Source organism: Coregonus clupeaformis, unplaced genomic scaffold (assembly GCF_020615455.1).
Source record: "Coregonus clupeaformis isolate EN_2021a unplaced genomic scaffold, ASM2061545v1 scaf0988, whole genome shotgun sequence".
NCBI lineage: Eukaryota > Metazoa > Chordata > Actinopteri > Salmoniformes > Salmonidae > Coregonus > Coregonus clupeaformis.
The window spans coordinates 181,851-198,803 of NW_025534442.1; the positions used below are offsets into that span (position 1 = coordinate 181,851).

Consider the following 16,953-nt stretch of genomic DNA (forward strand, 5'->3'; position numbering starts at 1 on the left):
TCAAATAATTACATTGATAGAACCCACAATCTACAGTGCATTCGGAAAGAATTCAGACCCCTTGACATTTTCCACATTTTGTTACGTTACAGCCTTATTCTAAAACTGATTAAATTGTTTTTCCCCCTCATCAATCTACACACAATACCCCATAATGACAAAGCAAAAACAGGTTTTTAGAAATAAAAAAATGGAAATATCACATTTACATAAGTATTCAGACCCTTTACTCAGTACTTTGTTGAAACACCTTTACAGCCACGCTACAAGCTTGGCACATGTACTGCAAATTGAGAAATCATGTGACTAAACTGAATAAAAAGAAGAAGAAACTACACTATGAAACAAAGATAAATTACATAAAGAAGGATAGTAAAAAGTTTGGAGGACCTTCAATGAAATTTTGGGAAAAAAGGCAAACTCAGCTCCCATCATTCATTGCCTCAGATGGCTCATTCATCACAAAACCAACTGATATTGCCAACTACTTTAATGATTTTTTGCATTGGCAAGATTAGCAAACTTAGGCATGACATGCCAGCGACCAACACTGACACTACACATCCAAGTATACAGTGGGGAGAACAAGTATTTGATACACTGCCGATTTTGCAGGTTTTCCTACTTACAAAGCATGTAGAGGTCTGTAATTTTTATCATAGGTACACTTCAACTGCGAGAGACGGAATCTAAAACAGAAATCCAGAAAATCACATTGTATGATTTTAAGTAATTAATTTGCATTTTATTGCATGACATAAGTATTTGATCACCTACCAACCAGTAAGAATTCCGGCTCTCACAGACCTGTTAGTTTTTCTTTAAGAAGCCCTCCTGTTCTCCACTCATTACCTGTATTAACTGCATCTGTTTGAACTCGTTACCTGTATAAAAGACACCTGTCCACACACTCAATCAAACAGACTCCAACCTCTCCACAATGGCCAAGACCAGAGAGCTGTGTAAGGACATCAGGGATACAATTGTAGACCTGCACAAGGCTGGGATGGGATACAGGACAATAGGCAAGCAGCTTGGTGAGAAGGCAACAACTGTTGGCGCAATTATTAGAAAATGGAAGAAGTTCAAGATGACGGTCAATCACCCACGGTCTGGGGCTCCATGCAAGATCTCACCTCGTGGGGCATCAATGATCATGAGGAAGGTGAGGGATCAGCCCAGAACTACACGGCAGGACCTGGTCAATGACCTGAAGAGAGCTGGGACCACAGTCTCAAAGAAAACCATTAGTAACACACTACGCCGTCATGGATTAAAATCCTGCAGTGCACGCAAGGTCCCCCTGCTCAAGCCAGCGCATGTCCAGGCCCGTCTGAAGTTTGCCAATGACCATCTGGATGATCCAGAGGAGGAATGGGAGAAGGTCATGTGGTCTGATGAGACAAAAATAGAGCTTTTTGGTCTAAACTCCACTCGCCGTGTTTGGAGGAAGAAGAAGAATGAGTACAACCCCAAGAACACCATCCCAACCGTGAAGCATGGAGGTGGAAACATCATTCTTTGGGGATGCTTTTCTGCAAAGGGGACAGGACGACTGCACCGTATTGAGGGGAGGATGGATGGGGCCATGTATCGCGAGATCTTGGCCAACAACCTCCTTCCCTCAGTAAGAGCATTGAAGATGGGTCGTGGCTGGGTCTTCCAGCATGACAACGACCCGAAACACACAGCCAGGGCAACTAAGGAGTGGCTCCGTAAGAAGCATCTCAAGGTCCTGGAGTGGCCTAGCCAGTCTCCAGACCTGAACCCAATAGAAAATCTTTGGAGGAAACTGAAAGTCTGTATTGCCCAGCGACAGCCCCGAAACCTGAAGGATCTGGAGAAGGTCTGTATGGAGGAGTGGGCCAAAATCCCTGCTGCAGTGTGTGCAAACCTGGTCAAGACCTACAGGAAACGTATGATCTCTGTAATTGCAAACAAAGGTTTCTGTACCAAATATTAAGTTCTGCTTTTCTGATGTATCAAATACTTATGTCATGCAATAAAATGCAAATTAATTACTTAAAAATCATACAATGTGATTTTCTGGATTTTAGATTCCGTCTCTCACAGTTGAAGTGTATCTATGATAAAAATTACAGACCTCTACATGCTTTGTAAGTAGGAAAACCTGCAAAATCCGCAGTGTATCAAATACTTGTTCTCCCCACTGTATCTGACCAAATTATGAAAGACAAGATTTGTAATTTTGAATTCCGTGAAGTGAGTATGGAAGAGGCGAAAAAATTATTGTTGTCTATCAACAAATCAAATCAAATACAATTTTATTGGTCACGTACACTTATTTAGCAGATGTTATTGCGGGTGTATCAAAATGCTTGTGTTTCTAGCTCCAACAGTGCAGTAGTATCTAACAATTCACAACAATGCACAAATCTAAAAGTAAAAGAATGGAATTAAGAAATATATATACAGTGAGGGGAAAAGTATTTGATCCCCTGCTGATTCTGTAAGTTTGCCCACTGACAAAGAAATGATCAGTCTATAATTTTAATGGTAGGTTTATTTGAACAGTGAGAGACAGAATAACAACAACAAAAATCCAGAAAAACGCATGTCAAAAATGTTATAAATTGATTTGCATTTTAATGAGGGAAATAAGTATTTGACCCCCTCTCAATCAGAAAGATTTCTGGCTCCCAGGTGTCTTTTATACAAGTAACAAACTGAGATTAGGAGCACACTCTTAAAGGGAGTGCTCCTAATCTCAGTTTGTTACCTGTATAAAAGACACCTGTCCACAGAAGCAATCAATCAATCAGATTCTAAACTCTCCACAATGGCCAAGACCAAAGAGCTCTTCAAGGATGTTAGGGACAAGATTGTAGACCTACACAAGGCTGGAATGGGCTACAAGACCATCGCCAAGCAGCTTTGTGAGAAGGTGACAACAGTTGGTGCGATTATTCGCAAATGGAAGAAACACAAAAGAACTGTCAATCTCCCTGGGCCTGGGGCTCCATGCAAGATCTCACCTCGTGGAGTTGCAATGATCATGAGAACGGTGAGGAATCAGCCCAGAACTACACGGGAGGATCTTGTCAATGATCTCAAGGCAGCTGGGACCATAGTCACCAAGAAAACAATTGGTAACACACTACGCCGTGAAGGACTGAAATCCTGCAGCGCCCGCAAGTTCCCCCTGCTCAAGAAAGCACATATACAGGCCCGTCTGAAGTTTGCCAATGAACATCTGAATGATTCAGAGGAGAACTGGGTGAAAGTGTTGTGGTCAGATGAGACCAAAATCAAGCTCTTTGGCATCAACTCAACTCGCCGTGTTTGGAGGAGGAGGAATGCTGCCTATGACCCCAAGAACACCATCCCCACCGTTAAACATGGAGGTGGAAACATTATGCTTTGGGGGTGTTTTTCTACTAAGGGGACAGGACAACTTCACGGCATCAAAGGGACGATGGACGGGGCCATGTACCGTCAAATCTTGGGTCAGAACCTCCTTCCCTCAGCCAGGGCATTGAAAATGGGTCGTGGATGGGTATTCCAGCATGACAATGACCCAAAACACACGGCCAAGGCAACAAAGGAGTGGCTCAAGAATGAAGCACATTAAGGTCCTGGAGTGGCCTAGCCAGTCTCCAGACCTTAATCTCATAGAAAATCTGTGGAGGGATCTGAAGGTTCGAGTTGCCAAACGTCAGGCTCAAAACCTTAATGACTTGGAGAAGATCTGCAAAGAGGAGTGGGACAAAATCCCTCCTGAGATGTGTGCAAACCTGGTGGCCAACTACAAGAAACGTCTGACCTCTGTGATTGCCAACAAGGGTTTTGCCACCAAGTACTAAGTCATGTTTTGCAGAGGGGTCAAATACTTATTTCCCTCATTCAAATGCAAATCAATTTATAACATTTTTGACATGCGTTTTTCTGGATTTTGTTGTTGTTATTCTGTCTCTCACTGTTCAAATAAACCTACCATTAAAATTATAAACTGATCATGTCTTTGTCAGTGGGCAAACGTACAAAATCAGCAGGGGATCAAATACTTTTTTCCCTCACTGTATATTAGGACGAGCAATGTCGGAGTGGCATTGACTAAATAGAGTAGAATAGAATACAGTATATACATATGAGTAAAGCAGTATGTAAACATTATTAAAGTGGCCAGTGATTCCATGTCTATGTATATACTGTATACACTGTATCCTATGTATATAGGGCAGCTATATAGGGCAGCAGACTCTAAGGTGCAGGGTTGAGTAGCCGGGTGGTAGCCGGCTAGTGATGGCTATTTAACAGTCTGATGGCCTTGAGATAGAAGCTGTTTTTCAGTCTCTCGGCCCCAGCTTTGATTCACCTGTACTGACCTCACCTTCTGGATGATAGCTAGGTGAACAGGCCATGGCTCGGGTGGTTGATGTCCTTGATTATCTTTTTGGCCTTCCTGTGACATCGGGTGCTATAGGTGTCCTGAAGGGCAGGCAGTGTGCCCCCGGTGATGCGTTGGGCAGACCGTACCACCCTCTGGAGACAAGCCACCAGGGTCTGACAACTTGGATGGAAAATTACTGAGGATAATAGCGGACGAAATTGTCACTCCTATTTGCCATATCTTCCATTTAAGAAAGTGTGTGCCCTCAGGCCTGGAGGGAAGCAAAAGTCATTCCGCAACCTAAGAATAGTAAAGCCCCCTTTACAGGCTCAAATAGCCGACCAATCAGCCTGTCACCAACCCTTCGTAAAGTTTGGGAAAACATTGTGTTTGAACAGATACAATGCTATTTTACAGTAAACGAACAGACTTTCAGCACGCTTATAGGGAAGGACATTCACCAAGCACAGCACTTACACAAATGACTGATAATTGACTGAGAGAAATTGATGATAAAAATAATGTGGGGGCTGTTTTGTTAGACTTCAGTGCGGCTATTGACATTATCGATCATAGTCTGCTGCTGGAAAAACGTGTGTGTTATGGCTTTACACCCCCCGCTATATTGTGGATAAAGAGTTACCTGTCTAACAGAACACAGAGGGTGTTCTTTAATGGAAGCCTCTCCAAAATAATCCAGGTAGAATCAGGAATTCCCCAGGGCAGCTGTCTAGGCCCCTTACCTTTTTCAATCTTTACTAACGACATGCCACTAGCTTTGAGTAAAGCCAGTGTGTCTATGTTTGCGGATGACTCAACACTATACATATCAGCTACAGCAACTACAGCGACTGAAATGACTGCAACACTTAACAAAGAGCTGCAGTTAGTTTCAGAATGGGTGGCAAGGAATAAGTTAGTCCTAAATATTTCAGAAATATTTGGGACAACTCATTCACTAAACCCTAAACCTCAACTAAATCTTGTAATAAATAACCCTGGATTGTAAACTGTTATGGTCAAAACATATTGATACAACAGTAGCTAAGATGGGGAGACGTCTGTCCATAAAAAAGCGCTACTCTACCTTCTTAACTGCACTATCAACAAGACAGGTCCTACAGGCCCTAGTTTTGTTGCACCTGGACTACTGTTCAGTCGTGTGGTCAGGTGCCACAAAGAGGTACTTAGGAAAATTGTAATTGGCTCAGAACAGGGCAGCACGGCTGGACCTTTGATTTACACAGAGAGCAGAGATGGTTGTCCTTCTGGAATGTTCTCCCATCTCCACAGAGGAACTCTGGAGCTCTGTCAGAGTGATCATCGTTTTTTTTGTCACCTCCTTGACCAAGGTCCTTCTCCCCCGATTGCTCAGTTTGGCCGGGCGGCCATCTTTAGGAAGAGTCTTGGTGGTTCCAAACTTCTTCCATTTAAGAATGATGGAGGCCACTGTGTTCTTGGGGACCTTCAATGCTGTAGAAATATTTTGGTACCCTTCCCCAGAACTGTTTCTCAACACAATCCTATCCTGGAGCTCTATGGTAATTCCTTCGACCTCATGGCTCTGACATGCACTGTCAACTGTGGGACCTTTTATAGACAGGTGTGTGCCTTATACACAATAGAGCTTATACCAGTATCTCTCACTGCCTTCCTCTGAAATACTCCATTGTTCCCTCTCTCTCCGTTTCGGTCCCCTCTTCCCCCCTCTCTTTCTCTCTCTACCCCTCTCTCTCTCTCTCTGTCTCCCCCCTCTCTCAGGGTGTGGTGCGTATCCACCTCTTGGAGGCTGATGACCTGCCAGCGAAGGACAACTACATGAAGGGGGTGATAGCGGGGTTGTCTGACCCCTATGCTCTGTGTAGGGTGGGGCCTCAGACCTTCACCTCCCATGTTGTGGACAACACTGTCTGTCCCAAGTGGGGAGAGATGTACGAGGTGAGGGGGCCAGGAGCCGGAGGATTGTAAAATCACTCATTCCTCTTTCATTGAATGTCATTGCCACATATTAGTGTTGCATTTACTGTTGTCTTGATTTCCATATCTTTGTTTAGGAAGATAATGCATTACTTGGTAGAGAATGCATTGGTCCAGTAACGGAGTGGGGATTCCCCTATGTGTGTGTGTCTATTAAGGAAAATCCACTGCCAACTGAGTAATCATATACAGTACACAGCCACATTGTCTCCTCATTCAAGTCCTGTGTTTGTTGGTCCTCATGGTGTTGTGTATGTCCATGTGTGTGTGTCAGGTCATAGTCCATGAAGTACCAGGTCAGGAGCTGGAGGTGGAGGTGTATGACAAAGACCCAGACAAGGATGACTTTCTGGGGAGGTAGCTACATCTCTCAGCCTGCCTGCCCATGGGTTTCTGTGTGCCGCACTGCCACTTATTACAGTCTCCCTTGACCTTTCACCTCTCTGAGTCAAAAGGAGAAGGATATAAAGTATCCTAGTGTTTTAAATGTAGTGTTATCTTCTTATCCTTAAATACTAATGCTTCTCCTTTCCTTCTTTTTCTCCATCGTCTTGATTTCTCTCTGTTTTTGTTTATTTCTCTATTTGTCTCTCTCCCTCTCTTTCCATTGTCCTTCAGAATCAAGATAGATTTGGGTATCGTGAAGAAGTCCAAAGTTGTTGATGATGTGAGTTATTTGTATTATTGAATGTCTGATAAAGTTAGACATTTAACAAGATAACAATGTAACAAGATGACCCATTTAGAAGTAATGTCTATGCATCCCCCATTACGTTATCATCACAATCTGTATATTTATGCTTTGTTTCTCAGTGGTTCACCCTGAAAGAAACCAAGTCAGGACGGGTCCATTTCAGACTGGAGTGGTTGGTCTTGCTGCCCAATACGAAGCGACTGGAACAGGTCTGCATCCGTATCCTCCCTATCATAATATTCCTCCCGCAGTCAATGTGACAGGAATATGATGCTCTGGCTGTCTTGTATGGTTAAACATTGTGGTGACTGTGGACACTGGCAGTGAGCCCGTAGTGAAGGAATGTGCAGAATGAACCGTGCTTAGAGCTGAGTGCCTCTCCTCTCCTCTCCTCTCCTCTCCTCTCCTCTCCCTCTCCTCTCCTCTCCTCTCCTCTCCTCTCCTCTCCTCTCCTCTCCTCTCCTCCCCCAGGTTCTTCAGAGGAACGAGAGCATGACGGTGTCCAGTAAGACTTCTGACCCCCCCTCGGCAGCCATCTTGGCAGTGTATCTGGACAAGGCTGAAGCCCTTCCTGTGAGTCACCACACCTCATCAACCTCTCCCCCTCCTCTCTCAGCCCAAAGCTGCTTCCTGTCTGTGGCTGTGCTAGGGTACAGCTGTAACTGTCGTTAGGGTTCTTGTTACACAGTGTTGTTCCCTACCATCTGCCCTTGTTCACTTCCCATCACTGAGCTGAGATAATTGGATAGGTGTAAGGAATATCTCCACCTAGCTTTCAGGTAGGCTCGGTGGAGTTTCTGCCATGTTGCTTTCACCTATCCAGTCCTACTCAGTCTGTTAAGGGGAGTGAATGGGAGGTGAGGGGAGAGAACAACATCCATAGTGGTGGTGTGTTCAGCTTTAGACTTCCTGAAACTGTTTGCACGCAGCTCTGTTGTTTCCTCTGTGTGTCAGGACACCTTTGATTTCTGTACTGTTTTTGGCGGTTGCCATGCAACATCTATGCCAGTGGTTACCAATCCTAGATCTATAGCGCTACAGAGTGTGCAGGCTTTTGTTACAAACCATATGTCTTAACTAATCAAATCTAATCATCAATCATTTGATTAGTTGAATCAGTTGTAGTGCTGAGCGATTAGTGCTTTTTGAGGTTGGTTCGGTTTCGGTTTGATTATGAAAACATAATCACAGTAATATTAAATAATGGCATAACAATGATTTTAGAGCTTTTCAATGGAAATTCCCAGGCCGAAAATAGTGAAAATCAATAGAAAAATTGTTAGTTACTATGACATAATAAAATATTTCAGTTGTGTATATTACTTACATTTTATTTGATAACTTTATTATTTTTAATTCCTTAAAGTCACTAACTCATCTCTGCTCAGGCAGTAGCAGTCAGCCAGCCAGACCATCTTACCTATGTGCTCCCCATACTGTACTGTCTTTAGTCATCCTATTTAGCTAGGCTAGCCTTCCTGCCTAAGTATGCTGCAGAGCTGTCTGACTAAATCATTTTACTAGTTCTTCAAAGTAGATAAGGCATACTTTCACGAACTGTCTGTCCCTCTCGTCGTTGTGTTGTGTACATTCCTCTCTCATGTGGTCTATGTGTAGGCCTATCAAACCTAACGTTGCAGGTGTAAAAATGTATCCGTCCAGAGATCTGTATATAATGACGAGATGCTCATGTCTCCGCCCTAACAATGGGAGTCATTGTCCCAAAGGCAGGAAGGCAGGCGACAAGTTAAGGTCCAAAATAAGCCCATAGAAACGCATTGGGCTTATTTTGGACAGATTTTGGCGAGAGTGAAACCTCTCGCTTCGCCTCTTCCTCTCTGATACGTCTCTGGCCGAGCCGGAAAAAACTGGCACAATGGATTATGGTCATTGTAGTTAATTACCACGTTTCTGAGCTGAACTAGGTTGAATATTTGCTTAATGAAAACTACAACTCCCTTCAGCCCAGCGTCCCTCAAAGTTCTTGACTTGATTTCTCGCATGAATGATTTGATTTCTCTCTAGAGAAACACCACGTTGGGCTCACAATTTTTTTTTACTGTACAGAACTAAAATATAAACGCAACATGCAACAATTTCAAAGATTTTACTGAGTTACAGTTCATATCAGGAAATCAAGTCAAGTTAAATAAATTCATTAGGCCCTAATCTATGGATTTCACATGACTGGTAATACAGATATGCATCTGTTGGTCAAAGATACCTTTAAAAAAAAGGTAGGGGCATGGATCAGAAAACCAGTCAGTATCTGGTGTGACCACCATTTGACTCATGCAGCACGACACATCTCCTTCGCATAGTGTTTATCAGGCTGTTGATTGTGGCCTGTGGAATATTGTCCCACTCCTCTTCAATGGCTGTGCGAAGTTGCTGGATATTGGCGGGAACTGGAACACGCTGTCGTACACGTCGATCCAGAGCATCCCAAACTGCTCAATGGGTGACATGTCTTGTGAGTATGCAGGCCATGGAAGAACTGGGACATTTTCAGCTTCCAGGAATTGTGTACAGATCCTTGCGACATGGGGCCGTGCATTATCATTCTGAAACATGAGGTGATGGCGGTGGATGAATGGCACAACAATGGGCCTCAGGATCTCGTCACGGTATCTCTGTGCATTCAAATTGCCATCGATAAAATTTAATTGTGTTCTTTGTCCGTAGCTTATGTCTGCCCATACCATAACCCCACCGCCACCATGGGGCACTCTGTTCACAACGTTGACATCAGCAAACCGCTCACCCACACGACGCCGTACACGTGGTCTGCGGTTGTGAGGCCGGTTGGACATACTGCCAAATTCTCTAAAACGACGTTGGATGCAGCTTATAGTAGAGAAATCAACATTAGATTCTCTGAAAACAGCTCTGGTGGACATTCCTGTAGTCAGCATGCCAATTGCCCGCTCCCTCAAAACTCGAGACATCTGTGGCATTGTGTTGTGTGACAGAATTGCACATTTTAGAGTGGCCTTTTATTGTCCCCTGCACAAGGTGCACCTGTGTAATGATCATGCTGTTTAATCAGCTTCTTGATATGCCACACCTGTCAGGTGGATGGATTATTTTGGCAAAGGTGAAATGCTCACTAACAGGGATGTAAACAAATTTATGCACAACATTAGAGAGAAAGAACGTTTTTGTGGGTATGGAAGATTTCTGCAATCTTATATTTCAGCTCATAAAACATGGGACCAACACTTTACATGTTTATAGATTTTTTCAGTGTACATGGAATTCAAGTAATTGAACCGACGTCGGTCAATTCGTTTTTTAATAACTGGAAATAAAATGAAATGTTGGTTAATCACTCAGCACTAATCGGTTGTGTTAGTGCTGGCCCGGAACAAAAACCCCTGTAGTGTTGTTAATGTTGGTTGTTTGTGTTGTGTCTTATATGTCAATGTGTGTTTGTATGTTTGTGTTTTAGATGAAGAAGGGCAATAAAGAACCCAGTCCCATGGTGCAGTTGTCTGTGCAGGACATCACACGAGAGAGCAGGGTAAGACTACCAGGGCAGTGACTTACTTATTCCATTCAGCTCCTATAGTGGAGAAAAGGACCAAACAGTGCTACCACAGTAGTAGACTATCATAACCCTTTGCTTTGAAGTCAAACTCCCTCCTATTTCACGCTCTCTATTTTCCTTCATGCTGCTTTTAGACCTGTTGGACGACCATCAACCCAAAGTGGGAGGATGCCTTCACCTTCTTTATCCCAGATCCACGCAAGGAGTCAATAGACATTCAGGTATCTTGATATTGTAACTCCATTCGATAACATGTTCTGCACCCATTTGTCATTATGTTCATTTAATGAATGATGCATTTCTGTCTGTGTGTCCTCGTAGCATTCTGTTCAATGACCACACTCTCTTTTCTCTGTGTGTATTCTTCAATGAACATTCTCACTATCCTCCCATGTCTGTCTCAGGTGAAGGACAATGATCGGATACAGACTCTAGGTAGCCTGTCCATCCCTCTGTCCCGCCTGCTGTCCAGCCCCAACCTGTCTCTGGACCAGTGGTTCCAGCTAGACAAATCTGGCCATGCCAGCCGCATCTACATCACCACGGTGCTCAGGGTAAGGACTGGTACCTCCTCTCAATCCCAACCTACAGTAAGGTTGATGCACATCTAAAACAATTGCTCAGTTTAGCCTGTGTAATGTATTATCCTCATTCTCTCTCTCTCTCTCTCTCTCTCTCTCTCTCTCTCTCTCTCTCTCTCTCTCTCTCTCTCTCTCGCTCTCTCTCTCTCTCTCTCTCTCGCTCTCTCGCGCTCTCTCTCTCTCTCTCTCTCTCTCTCTCTCTCTCAGGTGTTATGGTTGGATGAGGATAACATTCACACATCCTCTACAGAAGCAGCCAACCTAGCAGCAGGTCTCTCAAAGATACGACCCCAACAGACTTCCCCTGACCCCAGCTTTGCCACAGAGGTAAATAATGCCATGTTTATGAGGACACAGCAATACACATGGACATACATTTTATTGTTTTCAATGTAGTTACAGTTAAACTAGGTGAAAGTGTGATTGCAATATTGAAGAATGTGAGTCTGTGATGAAGTAAAGTGTTTTGTTGTTTTAGGGGGTGCTGAGAATCCACCTTTTAGAGGGCCAAAATCTGGTCCCCAAGGACAACATGATGGGGGGCATGGTGAAGGGCAAAAGTGACCCCTATGTCAAGATCAACATTGGGGGTGAGACCTTTGAAAGCCGGGTCATCAATAGGAACCTCAACCCCACCTGGAACGAGATGTATGAGGTACGATATTACATAGTGGTCATGATTTTATTTGGTTGACCCAATAAGTCAAATCTTGTGAAATATAATCTTCATTTCAAATCAGATATTTTCAACAAAACAAAGAAAGCCATTGTTCAAAACGGACAATCATGCCACTGTAGGGTTATAATGAGTTCAAGGAGGCCTCTGCACTTCAGTAAACAGTAGAACCTTAGAATGAGTGCTCAACAACCAAGACAGCAGTCTAAAACTGAGGACTTGCCCATTATTTTGAGGAAAATATTAGGTGACCTCAAAATGTTTCCAGTTTTAGTATGTAGAATACTGCCCTTACTGAAGCTGTTGTTGTGTTGTCTCCCAGGTGGTTCTGACCACACTGCCTGGCCAGGAGCTGCATGTAGAGCTGTTTGATAAGGACATGGACATGAAGGATGACTTCATGGGCAGGTATGCAGGCTGTGACCCAAATGGCACCCTAGTCTATATATAGTGCACTACTTTAGGGTGCCATTTGGGATGTAGCTGGAGTCTCTGGGAGCAAGATAGATTTCTATCTGTGGTGACTTTGGTGCCCCCTTGGGCAGGGACATGTAACTAGTCCCACAGATTTATATTTGCTCCATATTACATTTGTTTGTACAGTAGTTGGCTCTCTAAGTTGTTTGCTCTCTGATAGTGATATGTACTGTTACAGGTTGAAGATCAGTCTGAAGGATATCATCACCTCTCAATACACTGACCAGGTGAGATCTACATGCCTGCATGGGAGTTAACATGCCTACATACTCTAATTTAAACAAACCAATCACTGCACTGAATGTTGAACTTTACCATCCTATGTGAAAGCTATTTAGTTACCCTGTTTCAATGGTAGGCTACACTGTGAGTTGTTGTCTCTCTGTTCCAGTGGTACACTCTGAATGATGTGAAGTCAGGTCGTCTTCACCTGGTACTGGAGTGGGTACCAACAGTATCACAACCAGACAGACTGGATCAGGTCAGTCCTATTCTTCCAGTTTTAAATTCACCCCCCAAATATTTGCAGTATTAAACAGTAGAGTAATACATCCTTATTCACATACAGTGCATTCGGAAAATATTCAGACCCCTTCACTTTTTCCACATTTTGTTAGGTTACAGCCTTATTCATCAATCTACACACAATACCTCATAATGACAAAGCGAAAACAGGTTTTTAGAAATGTTTGCAAATGTATTACAAATAAATAACAGAAATACCTTATTTACATAAGTATTCAGACTTTGCTATGAGACTCAAGTGCATCCTGTTTCCATTGATCATCCTTGAGATGTTTCTACAACTTGATTGGAGTGCAGCTATGGTAAATTCAATTGATTGGGCATGATTTGGAAAGGCACACACCTGTCTATATAAGGTCCCACATTTGACAGTGCATTTCAGAACAAAAACCTACCCATGAGGTTGAAGGAATTGTCCATAGAGCTCCGAGACAGGATTGTGTTGAGGCACAGATCTGGGGAAGGGTACCAAAACATTTCTGCAGCATTGAAGGTCCCCAAGAACACAGTGGCCTCCATCATTCTTAAATGGAAGAAGTTTGGAACCAGCAAGACTCATCCTAGAGCTGGCCGCCCAGCCAAACTGAGCAATCAGGGGAGAAGGGCCTAGGTCAGGGAGGTGACCAAGAACCTGATGGTCAACCCGATGGTGACCAAGAACCCTAGGACAACCATCTCTACAGCACTCCACCAATCAGGGTAGAGTGGCCAGACGGAAGCCACTCCTCAGTAAAAGACACATGACAGCCCGCTTGGAGTTTGCCAAAAGACACCCAAAGGACTCTCAGACCATGAGAAACAAGATTCTCTGGTCTGATGAAACCAAGATTGAACTCTTTGGCATGAATGCCAAGCATCACGTCTGGAGGAAACCTGGCACCATCCCTACAGTGAAGCATGGTGGTGGCAGCATCATGCTGTGGGTATGTTTTTCAGCGGCAGGGACTGGGAGACTAGTCAGGATCGAAGGAAAGATGAACTGAGCAAAGTACAGAGAGATCCTTGATGAAAACCTGCTCCAGAACTCTCAGGACCTGAGACTGGGCTGAAGGTTCACATTCCATTAGGACAACGACCCTAAGCACACAGCCAAGACAACGCAGGAGTGGCTTCGGGACAAGTCTCTGAATGTCCTTGAGTGGCCCAGCCAGAGCCCTGACTTGAACCCGATCGAACATCTCTGGAGAGACCTGAAAATAGCTGTGCAGCAACGCTCCCCATCCAACCTGACAGAGCTTGAGAGGATCTGCAGAGAAGAATGGGAGAAACTCCCCAAATACAGGTGTGCCAAGCTTGTAGCGTCATACCCAAGAAGACTCAAGGCTGTAATCGCTGCCAAAGGTGCTTCAACAAAGTACTGAGTAAAGGGTCTGAATACTTATGTAAATGTAAATATTTCAGGTTTTTATTTTTTATAAATGTGCAAAAACCTGTTTTTGCTTTGTCATTATGGGGTATTATGTGTAGATTGATAAGGGAATAAAAACAATTAATCAATTTTAGAATAAGGCTGTAATGTAACAAAATGTGGAAAAAGTCAAGGGGTCTGAATACTCTCCGAATGCACTGTAGTTTAGGAGTTTATTAAGGAGATCATGTTGAGATCATAGAATCTGTTTAGCAAATGATACCTGAGTACAAAACATAAGCAACTGAACAAAAATATAAACGCAACATGTAAAGTGTTGGTCCAATGTTTCATGAGCTGAATTATTTTATTTTTTTCTTATTTCTCATAAATTCTGTGCACAAATGTGTTTATATCCCTGTTAGTGAGCATTTCTCCTTTGCCAAGATAATCCAACCACCTGACAGGTGTGGCATATCAAGTAGCTGATTAAAAAGCATGATCATTACACAGGTGCACCTTGTGCTGGAGACAATAAAAGGCCACTTTAAAATGTGCAGTTTTGTCACACGACACAATGCCACAGATGTCTCAAGTTTTGAGGGAGCGTGCAATTGGCACACCTGACTGCAGGAATGTCCACCAGAGCTGTTGCCAGAGAATTGAATGTTCATTTCTCTACCATAAGCTGACTCCAATGTTGTTTTAGAGAATTTGGTAGTAGGTCCAACCGGCCTCACAATCGCATTCCACGTGTAACCACGCCAGCCCAGGACCTTCACATCTGGCTTCTTCACCTGTGGGATTGTCTCAGGGGGGGTGAGGGGGGCTCTGGTGCTGAAGAGTATTTCTGTCTGTAATAAAGCACTTTTGTAGGGAAAAATGCTGTGCGAGGCTCCCCAGTGGGTGGGCCTGGCTGCCAAGTGAGTGGCCCACCCATGGCTGCACTCCTGCCCAGTCATGTGAAATCCATAGATTACAGCCTAATTTATGATTTAAATTGAATGATTTCCTTATATGAACTGTAACTCAGTACAATTTTTGAAATTGTTGCATGTTGTGTTTATGTTTTTGTTCAGTATAATAGGCAGAATAAAACAGTAGAGTAATGCATCCTGAAACACAGTGCCATACAGTCCCACTGACCTGTTTCCATTTCCCTCAGGTGTTCCAGTTCCAGTCCAGGCAGTCCTACCACAACAAGGCCTTTCCATCCATGGCTCTACTGTTTGTGTTTGTGGAGAGGGCTGACGGCCTACCTGTGCGTCTAATCTTCCTCTTTCTCAGTTTGGAATGGATCTCATGACTTTGTGTGCAGGGCTTATGATAATGATATTATGTTTAGAGGACTAATTATATTTTGCATATGAACCAGGTGTTTATTTCTGTGCACATCTAGTGTGTGTGTGTTTTGAATGTTTGTTTATTGTGGTGTGTTTCTAGCTGAAGAAGAGTGGGAAGGAGCCAAAAGTGGGAGCTGAACTTGTTGTGGGGGGGACCTCCCATAAAACGACGGTGAGACAGATAACCCATTCAATGTGTCCTGTTTAAAATTGATATATGACACTGTAAAACCATTCAATGTGTCCTTAAAGAGGGACTGCCCCTAAAAAGCAAATAATTTTTTTGACTACAAAGTGTAAATAGGAAAGTTTTGTTCATAAAGTCAGTCTCGTCCAAAACTGAGATTTGTGTGATGATAGGGAAAAAATTGTATGTCACGGAATTAAGGGTACTGTAACAGTTTTCTGTGGGTTGGGATTATTTATTTTAATCCTGCCCACAGCTGGCAGCACTCAAGTAATCATCGATTACACAAAATACCTTTTGCGGTTAAAATCCAATGTACCAAAAAAATATATATATATTACATGGGTTTCCATCGCATTTTCAACTCTACTGATGGTTATATAGCTAGTGTGCCCACTCTGGTCTTGGCACGTGCGCTGTAGCCAACAACTCGCAGATACAGTGCGGGTATAGCCTACATGATGAGATTATTATGGACAAAATAGCAAGATAATTTTTATTTGTCAAACGGCAGCCAAGCATCAATGATCATGTCACCAGAATAAGACTCTAGATATTTATTGGAAAGGAGCATCAAGCTCATCACCTTGCAATTTCACCACCCTGTGAAGTTCATCATAACTTATTTAATCTGTAGCCTAATGAACTGCATACTTTCCCGATAAGTCGTAGTGGGAGGACCACACAACATGTCATAGTGTTACTCCAAGTTTACTTTGAAATGATGGTTATTATATCAATATATGCGCATAAAAGCATTTCCACCTTCATTTTACGCATAAATCATTTGACCAACAAAAAGATCCCACCTTGTCTAACGTATTTTGATTTGTGGACATTTGCTAAGTTTACCAACAAATGTTCTGTTTCCGTCAGGCCTGTCATTACATTTGTTATCTGACATGTACTTTACTCGCATAAAAAGGTTGGATGGAAACCTGGTTTATGTCAGTGAATTACAGCCCTTACCTCCTTTCTATCTTTCTTAAGGTGTGTGATCGCACCATCTCACCCCAGTGGGACGAGCCTTTTTACTTCCTGGTTCATGACCCCAGAGAGGAGATCCTCATAGTGAAGGTATGTTACTTTTTAGATAAGAGCTTAAAGATGTGTGCTTTTATAAAAGGGTGTTATACTCTTCAAACAATTACATTACGCGGTCATCCATCCATCTTCCATTTTCTCTTCTACTCTAGTTGTCTCACAGTTGGACATTGCCTATTGGTTCTCTGGTGGTACCAATG

General features: G+C 43.2%; 1 protein-coding gene across 1 annotated transcript in view; it reads left to right on the forward strand.

The window, feature by feature from the left end:
* The window catches only part of LOC121578755 (extended synaptotagmin-1-like), a gene marked incomplete at its 3' end in the record, with an annotated part of 57,055 nt that extends 40,108 nt beyond the window's left edge, over positions 1-16,947 (forward strand). Inside the window, exons 9-25 of the mRNA XM_045217271.1 lie at positions 6,113-6,289; positions 6,603-6,685; positions 6,947-6,995; positions 7,142-7,231; positions 7,494-7,595; positions 10,474-10,545; positions 10,707-10,793; positions 10,977-11,126; positions 11,361-11,480; positions 11,632-11,808; positions 12,152-12,237; positions 12,485-12,533; positions 12,698-12,787; positions 15,345-15,440; positions 15,623-15,694; positions 16,700-16,786; positions 16,906-16,947. Of these exons, the coding sequence (XP_045073206.1) occupies positions 6,113-6,289; positions 6,603-6,685; positions 6,947-6,995; positions 7,142-7,231; positions 7,494-7,595; positions 10,474-10,545; positions 10,707-10,793; positions 10,977-11,126; positions 11,361-11,480; positions 11,632-11,808; positions 12,152-12,237; positions 12,485-12,533; positions 12,698-12,787; positions 15,345-15,440; positions 15,623-15,694; positions 16,700-16,786; positions 16,906-16,947 (1,629 nt within the window). The remainder of the gene's footprint in view (positions 1-6,112; positions 6,290-6,602; positions 6,686-6,946; positions 6,996-7,141; positions 7,232-7,493; positions 7,596-10,473; positions 10,546-10,706; positions 10,794-10,976; positions 11,127-11,360; positions 11,481-11,631; positions 11,809-12,151; positions 12,238-12,484; positions 12,534-12,697; positions 12,788-15,344; positions 15,441-15,622; positions 15,695-16,699; positions 16,787-16,905) is intronic.
* Between the last annotated feature and the right edge of the window lie 6 nt (positions 16,948-16,953).